Genomic DNA, 12,941 nt, shown 5'->3' with positions numbered 1-12,941 from the left:
ATATATATATATATATATATGTATCTATAAATATAAATATATGTACACTAGTGTTTAAATAAGAAAATCTTGTAAAGAAATATGACGGGAGGGCAGATGGGATATTGCACAGGAATGAGCAGCAGAAAATTACAGTATTGCACTTTTAAATATAAATATCAATGACAATAAAGTGAAGCATTCTTTCTTTCCACTGAGAAGGCAGTGGGCAGATCTACCCAATGCACTTGTTTGTTTGTTGTTATTTTTATAGGGAATTTAGCAATAATTTCCTTCAATGTTTTTAAAATTGTTATTGAAAGAAGTTTTGATATGTGTTCTGTAAACTTTTGTCATCGTGCCAGAAGTAACTTGAGAACCCCAGTGATTATTAGTATTGTATAAACGCCCTTTGAAGAATACTCCAACCTCACTAGACTCGCTCCAACTGCTTCTCAGAACAACTATAAACGCTTTGATTCCTGCTGTGTTCAGATAGTGTTCAGTCTTAAAGGGGTCTGAGAGGCCCTTACTGGAACCTTCTAAAGAATGAATACGGTCAGTGTTTTGGTTTGATACTTTTGTGTCTTTTTATACAAGTGAATGAAAACAATGCTTTTCCTAACTTATTTGGGTGCTTTGTGTAATTCACAGTGCGTCAGCGTTAGTGTTCGAGTTGCTTGTTGGAGAGGAGCCTTTTATCTCTCCTTTGGCACTACATCATGTGCAGATGTAATCCTCCCTTCAGTTTGCAGCAGTAAGGCAGGCGCGCATGCAGTCACGTATGCGTAGCCTCTCTCTCTCTCTCTCTTTTTTAACTTGCTTCATTCAAGAAACACACATTAGCACTACTGTCTCATATATGCCTCACTGACAGGGTGACATGAACAAACACATTAAGCATGCAAGGATGCCACACCCATGCTCCGTCTGCTCTGCCACTGTCCTCATACTCAAGTCTTTTTCCTAACTAATCCTTCCCTGCAACAGTGACAGCTAGCTGCGATCGGTTTGTCCTGTCAGTATTCATGTCTGCCTACATGTTAGTCTGACTCGGGGGACGTACTGTAAGTGGTATTAATACTGTGTGTGTGTCCATCACCGTGCAGCTTGGCAGGCCATTGTGTTTTGCTGTTGTGTAATGCTCAAGCTTCAAGCTCTTTTCCATGCAGTCTGCACCCCACTCAGGGTTCAGCGGTGTACTACATATGCACGCATGCACTGCAGCAAAACATTAGCTATTTATAGCTCTGACCCACAAGGACAAAAAAAGCTTCTTGTTGAATTGATCTTCTTCTGTGTCATGTCTTGCTCATTCATACCTGCTTTTTTTTTTAAAGCGATGATGCAAAGGTGGGGGATAAAGCGAGTAGAAGAGATTGCATGATTAGAAAGCAGCAGGGAGTCAAGAGGTTGAAGGAATGAGTCAGTGGTGCAGAATAGGCAATAGAGGGAAGTAGGGAGTGGTTTGACGAGCACACGGATGTGAATGCGTTTGTGTTTTTAATATGTGCGAGAATGTAGCGGGAGGTCCTCAAGTAGTTCTCCAGCACTTAATCTAATTTCCAGTTTTACTCATTTTTATAGATTCAGGTGAATCGGTGGAGTCTGTAATACCTATATGTACATTTTCTCCTGTTGCACCTGCATCTGTCTAATCGCAGCGGAATAACGTGGGAGAGTTAAAGATGAATCAGTCTGTGAAAACATTCTTTGAATGAATTTTATATAATCTGTTGTTCTTCAGTGGTGTAATTGGAGGCTTGTAGGCGAGACCGCTATGTAGGTGGGGAGTCTACTGTATGTGTTTGCATACTGAGAGAAAATGAATGGGATTATATTGATCTGAGTGGGACAGAGTGTAGCTGCTCAGACAGACCCAGGTGGTTCCGCTCTGCCTGTTTTACAGTCCGCTCTGATTCGCTACGATCTGCTCGACATCTCTTTGGTCGAGTATAACGATCTTTCTGGAAACCGCTGTGACCCTCGGCAGCCGTTAATAACGTGCTAAGAATAGTTTGCAACTTGTCAATCGTTTCTGAGCTCAGTGGTGGCGACAACAGGGCATGCATGCAGCATGTGTACACCCGTATAGATTCGTGTGTGTGTGTTTTTTCTTTATGTGGGCTAGGTGGTCTGTAAGCATGACTCATCCACTCACTGCTATAAATTAACAACAGCACTACAACGACTTGAAGCTACAGCTTGATCCTGTACACATGTGCAGTTGCTGCATTTGTCCCTTTTTGTGGGTGGAAATGTGCAACTGTGTAGAAGATAATTCTTTGTGGATATCTAGGGAAGGACTGATGAAGCTGTGTTTTTGAAATGGGGCAAATAAGAATAGCGTTTGTGTGGCTGGACACAGTAGATGTCTGTGGTCAGACTAACTGAACTTTCTTGAGGCTTCCATCTGTCATTTACTCTGACAATACACAGTGTGAACTGCTTGTCACTGCCATGCACAGTGGCATTATGTGAACAGGCTTACATGTCCTCGTACAGTAGGTCTTTGTTAGTGTAGGAGACAAGTGAAAGGGTGGGGGCGCTTATGGATTGACATAGACGGAGAGAAGAAGTGAATAAATATGGAGTTTGAGAGTCAGTGGAACGGGTTGAAGATCCGATTCAAAAGAGAGGGATCTGTAAAGACAGGATATTTCACTATTGGTTGAACTAATGCATGCAGGCTCAGAACTTGAAAGTTCTCGTTTGTTCTAGCTACAGATTTCTTTCTTTATCTTTTTCTTCCTTCCTTTTTACATCTCCATTTTTTCTTTTATGCGTCTCGCCCCTGCAGAGGAGAAGCAGGCCGCCAGGATGAAGGAGGAGAATTTGTTTCATCGGAGGTATTCGCTGTGCCCCAGTGCCACCTCCCCGCCCAAAATTGATCCCCGCACCCTGACCAGGAACCTCTCTTATGGAGGAGACAACGACTTCTACAACCTCAGCCCAGGTACAAGGTCAAGATGTCACAAGTGACAAAACGGGATATTTTGTGAAATAGCGGATTCCAGCGTCTGGCTGTGGTGAAACATGCTTATGCCGTATTAATCAGCAAACCTCAGCTGCTCTTTCTTAACTGCTTTGTGCACTGCCATGCTTTAATTGTTTGTCAGCAAGTTTTTTCATTTATATGTGACTGTGTGTTGTGGGTTCCCACCAGGCAGTGAGACAGACAGGAACGGTCTCTCCATGCTGAGTAATGAACTTAGTCCTGTCTTATCACCAGGCAGCAAGGTAAGAACTCAGTTCCTGATTGGGCAGGTCCTCAACAGTTGACTATTAATGTCTCATTGGGTGAGAGCACATTGTTGCCTTTTGTGATGACTAGTTCTCTCTGATTGCTCATAGTGGTAGCAGAATGAGACATCTGTGGGAATTTTATTATAGGGAAATCCAGCAGTTGTTTAGGCTTATTTTCGGGGGGTGGTTAACAAATGGGTCACTAAAAAATATAGAAGGAAGTGAAAATTTTACATTGTGTTTAAACAGCACCAACACAACAAGAATAAATATAAAACTGTGGGATTTGAAATCTCAGGCCAGTGGTGGGAACTGTGCTTTAGGACCACAAGCCATGTATTTGAGTCCCAGACCTATTTTGCCCCGGTGCTGTTTATGTTGTATTAGTGCTAACTATCCTATCCGTTTCCATCCTTATAAATATGAATTAGGAGTGGTAAATAAACATTTCCAGTGGCAGTGGGTAATAGTCCTGTCTCGTCTCCTCTCCTCATGTCGCTTTGCCTCGTCTTGCAAGATTGCCATTTTATATGTGCAATAATTCACATGCACAGCTGCGTCACCCCAAAATACTGAGAATAGCCTTCCCCTCGAATGATGTCATTTACCCTGGATTGTCGTCGTGCACCACATTTGAAAAATGGCTTTCTCTTCGGATGTTACAGAACGCCTGTGTGGGCTCGATGATAATATTGGGTTAGTGCATATAGAACAAGTGGTTAAGTAACTGCACATCACAGTGAAATTGCAGATTACTTACCACTGTGATTCTAATGTCTGTTTACTTCAGTTCACCCTTTGTTGTTTAACCAAGGAAGTTAGTGGGTGTGTGGTCAAAGCACCACAAATGACTGTCTGCCAAGTTTCCTTGCTGATTGAAAGGGCCACCCACCCCTCTTTACAAACCTTTGAAAACAGTAAGATATTGGGCCGTTTCCAACTAAAACAAATAAGGTTATTTAAACTTTTATTAACCACAGATTTACGTAAACTAAAATCCCTCCCAACAGGATTATTTGTCCATCGTTTAAGTCTGTCTTTCCTTTCTGTCTTAACTCCCGCCTCCAGTCTGAGTCCAGAATGTTTAATGGTGTTGAGAAGGACTGCCCCTCCCCCACCGAGAAGCTGGCCCGGAAGGAGTCGCTCAAGGTAGAGGTCACATCCTTGCTTGAGATGGTCAGCAGCTGTGTTGACTCATGTGCATGCTCGTTTTAAACGTTGCAGTATTCAAATATTTAAATGTTTACTTTTGATGTGAAGTCTTTGAATGTTGAATGCTAGAGTTAGTTTGACTCTGCTTCCACCTAGTGTTAAAACTTTGATATCAGTCCTTTGTTCAGTTCTGATCGTTCATTATTGTTTCCTTTTGTTTTTATAATGTTCTAAAGGTCCAAAAGCAGAATTATAGGCAAGAGAAGAAGCGAGCAGCTAAAGAACTGTCCACTGCACTTAAGGACCCCAGCGTCATCATCATGTCCAACTGGTTAAAGGTGTGACACTATGGCAGTAACAGCCAGGATAATAATTGACCCTGTGCACGAGAAAATGCTAACTTCCTGGTTTGAGACCGGATGTAGGGTTGTACATTTCCGGTAGCTTTACTTTGCGGTCAATCGCTACTGCGAAGATATACTCCAAAATCACGTCCAAAACTCGAAAACGGAAAGATCGCGTTAAGTTACAAAGAGCAGAAGGTGGGAACACTCACCACTGTTGTGTCATAAAAAATCTAATGATCAATTTTGACGTTTAAAGAGTTTAGATGATCAGTTGTTTACATCACTCAACACAAGCAGAACTGCATCACTGCAGCAGAAGCACATCTCTGTATAGTGACTGGTCTTATGATTTAAACAGGCAAATGTTCAGCATTCAAACTACAGGTGAAGAATAGTCAAACCAGATGTTTCCCCCGTTATGTCGAGATCAGCTAGTCAAGTACACACCTACACAGCATGTTAACAAACCGTGAAAAAAGCCACACAAAAAATGAACGATTGCTGGTAACGGTTTCTATACATTAGTATTTACGAAGGGTATGTTGTGACTTACCTTAAAAATTACAGCGGTCCCTCGCTATAACGCGGTTCACCTTTCACCTCGCTGTTTCGCAGATTGTTTAGTGCAAGTTTGCATGCTTTTTTTTATGTCACATTGTGTCCTGCGTCCTGATCGCTGCAGACGATCTCCTCCGTGACGTCTCTCCTGTACAGTACAGAATCACTGCATCAATCACTAGCAGTGTGACTCTGAAGTGCAGTGCTGTATGTCCACGATGTCCACGAAACGTTTTGCACCGTCAAAAAATAAAATTGGCTACTTGATTTCATTTATCGCTGGTTATTTTTAGAACATAACACCCGTGATAAACGAAGGACAGCTGAGAAATATAACATTTGAATCTATTTTCTCTTTTGCCCTGAAGCGCGGGGAAAAATATCGACAAGTCGATGAACATCATTTACAGATATATTGTGTAAATGCCCGAGACATCTATAGAAATGTAAATCGCCGCTTGATTCATTCATTTGCTTAACTTGTTTTGGACCGTAAACCAGGCGCGAATAGGACACCGGAAAGAAAGCTCCCCACAGGAGTTTCTGCACCGGAAGTAGCAAATGCTAATGTGCACATAGTCAATAACCTTGATGTTAAACTGATGTCATTACATATTGACTTCCCAGTTTCCCTCTTACTTTTTAATGCTCTTAATATTTAATATGCTGCAGTTGTGAATTAACATATTTCATTTTCTTTACTTTATTTAGTTGTACTCTAAATTGCTTCCACTCTCATCCCTTATGCTTCTTTAGATCCGTGGCTCTTTAAAAAGTTGGACCAGACTGTGGTGTGCCTTGAAGCCTGGGGTTCTTCTGATCTATAAGACCCCCAAAACAGATCACTGGGTGGGTACCATCCTGCTCAGTGCATGCAAGCTGATCGAGAGACCCTCCAAGAAGGACGGCTTTTGCTTCAAGCTGTACCACCCACTGGATAAATCAATCTGGGCTGTCAAGGTCAGACATATTTGTAGGTTTATTCAGTCCAATTAAAATTATGTAATCAAAAACAGTTAGATTTTAATTGACAAGTTCACTCAGCATTAGGACAATTTAATATTTTGTGTATTTAGACAGTTAATCTGATTTTATTTTTGTTTGTGTAGTAATAATTTTATTTCATTTTACTTTGTGTGGGGAAAAAAATCTGTCTTGGGTGACACCTAGTGGTTGTATTAAAAAGAAACTGGCTGTCTTCTTTTTTTCCCACCGTAAATGTTATTTCTAAATGATAATTATCTCGTTTAGTGCTGCATAATTCTCATGGCCCTTGGGAGAGCCATTTGTTTCAATTGGTGCAACATGAATACACAACATGAAGCATGAGTCAGTATTTGATCCATATCCTCAGGGTCCCAAAGGAGAGAACGTTGGCTCCATCACGCAGCCTCTACCCAGTAACTACCTGATCTTCAGAGCTGCATCTGAGTCTGATGGTGAGGCATCTGAAGGTGCAGCTTCTTGCATGTTTGATGAAACTATATATGCAACCAAACTGATCAACCCTTCTTCCCCTTAAAAAAAAAATCTGCTCTCCAGGTCGGTGTTGGATGGATGCCCTGGAGCTGGCTCTGAGCTGCTCCAGCCTCTACAAGCTGACGGCCAAAGCTGGGAAAGAAGGAGATATCAGCACAACTTCAGAGTCCTCCCATATACTGAACCTGCTGCAGTCCACGGCACTCACTGATACAGAGCTGCTGCAGTAAGTCATAAACTCACAGCTAGATCCATGGACATATGACTGATTTCAGTCTTTCTTTTATAATTTGTTGTTATTGGATCACCGATGATTCCTTTATTCACGTTTTGCATAATTTCCTTAGGCATTAATAAAGTATTCTGATCCCGATTCTGATTGTTGACCATTTGCCCCATTTTTTTTTTCATATCACTGTCAGAATTTCCCGTGGTACTCTCACTTATGTGATAAAACAGCTGAAATTCAGGCTAAAGCCCAAGAATGTCAAATCCAGATTTTATTTATTTATTTTATTTATTCTCTTTTAGGGCTGCCACGATTACGTCGACTAGTCACGATTACGTCGACTATCAAAATCGTCGACGACTGATTTAATAGTCGACACGTCATTTGAAGCTTTGTAAGATCCCAAAAGACGCAGGAATAAGTAGTAGGATTTAAGAGTGTAATAACGGACTGAAACAGAAGATGGCAGCACTGCATGTACAAGGATGCCAGCTGCCGTTAAACCCCGAAGAAGAAGCAGTAGCTCTGTCCCAGAATTCATAGCGCAGCCCAGCTCAGTTTCCAACAATGGCGGCAGCTAGTTAGTTTTAATATAACTCTTATTATTCTTTCTGGGTCACAAAATAAACGTTTAACATATTTTCAGGCGACAATGTAACTGTGTAAACCTCAAATATCTGCTCAGTTTATCAAGACACCACATATTTTCAAAAGCGCTCCGACGTTTTCGGAGACGTCTGTTACCCACTAGCTCGATAGCTAGCCGGGGGCTAGGTTCACTAACCAGTGAGAACACCGGACTCCCGGCAAATCGTTTTCAAATCCACCGCCGTCTTTCGCTACTCAGGTTAAACATATATAAGTCACTTAGATAACTTAAAAATGTTATTGTTTGGATTTTTTTAGTATTTTATTTGTTCCTGAGTAAATTGGTTTGGCTTTTTAGTTAGCACTTACCTTAACCTCTTAAGCCCCAAGGAGGTTTCTGAGCATCCTGCTCGAAAATGTAATGCCCAAATTTAATTGATTATTTCTCTGCAATTACAAACTCTGTCCTTACAATCTTGGTATCAAAATAAAGCTAACACTTGGGAAATTTCATCAGAGGTGTAAATATTGAAGCAGATATTACTGTGTCAAAGTTACTGAGACTGGAACACAGAAAAAGTAAGTAGATTTTATCCTCGCCTAATTATTTTTTTTTTAATTTTTAGCATATAACCCTTTGAAAAATATGCCTCAGACCACATTTGGTTCCAGAAATTCAGTAACCAGCATATAAACATCATCTGTGCAAAGATTTATGTTTCTAAAGTGAAACAGTGAAAAATTACAGCGCTGTCAATACATGAATATCCAGATGTTGTACAAAAATGTCCAATTTTGGCACACAATTGGACACCATGCCAGTTGATTTTTTTTAGGTATTAAAGAGCAGAAATTAATAAATTTTATTAACAGGCCTAAACATGCTTTTTTTTTTTATATATATATTTTTGAAGAATTAACCACACATTTACATGGCAATGGCCCTTTTCTGCAGCGTGCATAGAGCGTTTGATTGGCCTCTGGCCCTTTAAATGGGAGGGGGTTTCTTTTGCCAAAACCCACGTGGGCCCAAATTTACTGCCTGTGGCGTCTGTTCAGTCACGTGTCTGTAGGTGGGTCTAAAATGGAGGTTGTTGACAGAAAACTGCTCTGATGCACTAGGTAGGCATGGTAACTACTGTTAGTCACGTGGCTACCGGTGAAAATAATGGAGGAAATCCGGACAGTAAGCCAATTTCTGTCTTAGCGCATTTGCGCCGCTGTGTGTTTTTGTGGTCTTCTTTTGCGGCTCATTCAGTGAATTTTGGTCTGATCGTGGTGAAACTTGGTGTGTGGAGTCAGTGATAGCCCTGGAAGCTAACCAGGTTACATGAAGTCTGAAGAATTTCTGGTTCGGGTTTTGTTTGTTTAGCGGACTTCTGCGCATTTACGTATCTGCTCGTTTAATCACGGCTTCTTTTCGGTGTGTTTGGTGGTTGTAGAAATGGTTTATATCACATTTTAGCTGAGATTCTGAGGTTTCTGTGGATACCACACATGTCTGGACTTATATTTCTCAACTCCTGTTATAACCGATTAAACGTGATCTCCTCCTTTTTGCCCCAGTACCGTGGGGCTTAAGTGGTTAAACACTTAAAGCTGTAAGCTAATGATAGTTATATAAGAGCAGATGCATGCTGGTGCAATAAGCTGTAGTTTTACGTCCAATGGATGATGATCTGATTAGTCCACTAATTGAAAAAATAATCGCTGACTAGTCGACTATCAAAATAATCGTTTGTGGCAGCCCTATTCTCTATACATTTTTAACTAGGAAATTTCAAACTGTCTGTTCTTTAAATTATCGTAGTTTTGTAATGCAGCTAGGGAAAAAGTCACTTTTAGTGCACTTGTATGTAATCAACCTTATTTAAAAACTCTGCTAGGCTTATAAGAAACCATAGATTCATCACAATACACACAACATTATACCAAATACAAATACCCCTGAGTATGCTTGGCTGAACTGAGGGCAGGATCTCACCTTATAGATAAGAGGTTTGCTGGACTAGGACCTGGGGCAAAATAGTGCTCTGTTTAGTTTAGTGTTTAGTTTTTGAATCAAACTGTTTAATGAGCTACATTTTTCAGACATGGTTTTCAGAGCTACTTGCAAGCAGTGAAGAGACTGGAAATATTGGACTGAGGCAGATATTATACATCATCACATGGATGATAAAATGCTGGTTGATGTGTCATTGCTTGGCTGTTTTTGACCACAACTGGGATTTGTGGTCTCTCAAGGGGCGATCGTGGCTCAAGAGTTGGGAGTTCGCCTTGTAATCGGAAGGTTGCCGGTTCAAGCCCCGGCTCCGACAGTCTCGGTCGTTGTGTCCTTGGGCAAGACACTTCACCTACCGCCTACTGGTGTTGACCAGAAGGGCCGATGGCGCGATATGGCAGCCTCGCTTCTGTCAGTCTGCCCCAGTCTGTAGCTTGCCTCCACCAGTGTGTAAATGGGTGGATGACTGGGTGTGTAAAGCGCTTTGGGGTCCCTAGGGGGGACTAGTAAAAGCGCTATACAAATACAGGCCATTTACCATTTACCATTACCCTCTTTGGCTTTTTCCATGCTGTGTCACATACAGCCTCTGTGCTTTCTGGTGGTCAGCTCAGAACAGTGGATGAAGAAACATCGATTCTCTGGAGACATTATTGCTGAATCCAACGTTGGATAACTTCACAATGTTTGGGACAGTTTATTTTTAAATCATCATTGAATCATAACCAAGCAGTTTCCAGAACCAAAAAAGGAAAAAAATTAAATAGACTTCAACTGTTGTGTAAGCTATATTTTAAAAAAATAAAAATGTATTTTTGTTGGTGGCAGTCTCTGCATTTAATGTACATTTTGCTTAGTAAGCAGTGCATTGTGCCATAGGAAAAGTGTGGGCACGACTAATAACGATAATTCTGGCTCATTACCAGCATACACAATAGCAGGATATGATGGCATACAGCCATCAATAGTCCACCCTTGCGTTTTCTGTTGTGACATGTCAGAGTCTGTTGAGCATGTCCTGATTGTGACTGACATGTTATCAGCCTTTATAAAGCTGGAAAATTGGATTCTGCTAAGTTTTGGCATTTTGCTCGTGTGAGTGGATACAGTCTGACCTTGTAAAAGTGGTTAAAAAAATGTGTTTTGATGAGATTTGGGTATAATGGGGAAAAGGGAAGGATACAAATGGTAAATGACCTGTATTTGTATAGTGCTTTACTTAGTCTCTATGGACCCCACCGGGCCCTCTGACCACCACCAGTAGGCAACGGGTGAAGTGTCTTGCCCAAGGACACAACAACCGAGACTGTCGGAGTCGGGGCTCGAACTGGCAACCTTCCAATTAATGCCACTGTTTTGCACATGTCTCAACCAACTCTGTATATTTGTTATACATTTCATTTTATTCTTAAATTTTGCTTGTTTTACGTTATTGTATTTTTGCACAACTCTGTTGCTTGTGAAGCTCGCGCACAAGAATTTCACTTACATGTACTGTACCAGTGTACCTGCACACGTGATGTGACAATAAAAGTAATTTGATTTGATTTGATTTGATTACAAGACGAACTGCTAACTCTTGAGCCACGATCGCCCCCACAATTTCCCACAATGACGATTGTGGGAAATGCCTTCCATTTCCCATTTATGTTGTCAGAGTAACTATGATTATTAGGCATTCTGAGACTTGATCAAAGTCTATGAAAGACAGTCATTGGACTTGATAGGCTTAATTTCACAGCTTACACACAATAGAGCGTAATCAGTATAAAACTTTGAGTATTTGCTGTGAAACAAGAAAGCAGAGTTGGGACTTTGTATGAAGTTAATCAGTAGCTGAAATCATAAAGTGTCCTGTTTGCTGATGAAATCCTGTGTGTTTAATTGGTTATGCAGCCCTCATTCTGATCTGTTTGTGTACGGTTTACATCCAACATTAGAAGCCTCATTCCCCTCACACCTCCCCTTCCTCTTACCTCCTCCCTCCGGACATCCATCCCAGCATTACCTCCTCTCCAATTCCTCTCCCATCCAATCACAAAAGCCCAACCAGTCACATGACTGACAGAGGAGCAGGAAGATGGAGCACAATATGAGCCATACACCACCCAGACAGAGACGGTAGCAGCACAGCCATTGCAGGCATGCACACAGACACACGTATGCACACACACACACGAGCGCACACGCATTCAGGAAGCAGGTTTGCCAGAGTCGAAGAAACAGAGCGTCACCTTTTTTTCTTTTAGGGAGTAGAGTGAAAACATTCACACACGCACACAGAAGAGACAAGGACAGGCTGCATCTGTGATTGGATTTACTGGTGGTGTTTTGATCGTTGAGGAAGAGTTTGTCTGTATGTTTTAAGACTTTGAGGTAAGGAAAGCTTATTAAGCTTATTTGCCTTTGGGTGTGTTTGGATTAATAAGTAACATTAACGTTAGCTGGAATGTGACTGTTCAGGTTTGGCAAACCCTGGGGCATTTTGAACCTGTAACTATCTTTGTTGTTGGACAGGCTATTTCCCTGTATGCTGTGACCACAATCCTAATATGTTCTTGTGGAAGCTTGCAGCACAATCCAGTTATTTTCCACTGTCCCAACGGTTGCTCATGTTTGTTAGGAAACAAAGCTTTGGAAATTGATGGCATTGATTTTGCACGATGTAGGACTCTGCAGTCTCACTCCACAGACTTCCACTGTCTGAATTGTAAAATGGCTGTAGGCTGTTCCTTTTAAGCTACCAACCTCATAAATCTCTCCCTCCCTCCCGCTCCTCACTCTCACTTCTTCCTCGTTCCTTCTTTGACAGTTCACAAGCTGATGTATGACTTTCTTCTTTTTCGTTTTCCATATTTTGTTCCCTTTTTTCTGATTAAGTGATAGCAGGTCTCAGGTCTGGGCCTTTTTTTATTGCAGATTGCAAAATCACACAGCTTGAAAACACTAACTCGGCACAACATGAAGTTTAAGATGATTATTTTCTCGAGTTTATTTTTGGGTTCGTGTAAGCATTTGCTGCACAGACCATATGTGTTTGGATAGTTGTATGTTGTTTTTGTTCTGTACATGTACAAGTTCTGTGACTGAATTTCACTGTTGGGAAAATGTAATCCTTAACCCTTAAAAACCAATCAAATTAGTTATCTTGGGGGGAATTATGTAGTCGGTAATGGTGTGAAATCTTCAGTCTTAGTCAGCAGCAGAATCTGTCTTTCTTGATGTGGGATTTTTGCTTGGATAATAAAATGCTGTATAATGTGGATTTTTTTGTTTGTTTTCTTTCCTGTTTTTTCCATGTGAATCCGAGCACACACAAATCTCCTGTATACCTCATTCCTCATCCTGTTGCTGCCGACGG

The 12,941-nt window shown here is 41.2% G+C and overlaps 1 protein-coding gene across 3 annotated transcripts in view; it reads left to right on the top strand.

Moving 5' to 3' along the window:
• The window catches only part of osbpl5 (oxysterol binding protein-like 5), a 51,588-nt gene that overhangs the window by 24,486 nt on the left and 14,161 nt on the right, over positions 1-12,941 (top strand). The window contains exons 3-9 of one of the 3 annotated variants that reach the window (XM_085166562.1): positions 2,780-2,935; positions 3,146-3,219; positions 4,294-4,374; positions 4,614-4,715; positions 6,039-6,242; positions 6,637-6,721; positions 6,825-6,987. In XM_085166562.1, coding sequence (XP_085022688.1) covers positions 2,800-2,935; positions 3,146-3,219; positions 4,294-4,374; positions 4,614-4,715; positions 6,039-6,242; positions 6,637-6,721; positions 6,825-6,987 — 845 coding nt within the window. In that variant the 5' untranslated portion in view covers positions 2,780-2,799. Of the gene's footprint in view, positions 1-2,673; positions 2,936-3,145; positions 3,220-4,293; positions 4,375-4,613; positions 4,716-6,038; positions 6,243-6,636; positions 6,722-6,824; positions 6,988-12,941 lie in introns of those variants that run through there. The other 2 variants (XM_085166561.1, XM_085166563.1) reach the window with 2 other exon arrangements.

Source organism: Neolamprologus multifasciatus, chromosome 7 (assembly GCF_963576455.1).
Source record: "Neolamprologus multifasciatus chromosome 7, fNeoMul1.2, whole genome shotgun sequence".
Taxonomy (NCBI): domain Eukaryota; kingdom Metazoa; phylum Chordata; class Actinopteri; order Cichliformes; family Cichlidae; genus Neolamprologus; species Neolamprologus multifasciatus.
The sequence above is the reverse complement of the archived record's forward strand: the minus strand, read 5'-3'. Positions and strand labels throughout refer to the sequence as shown.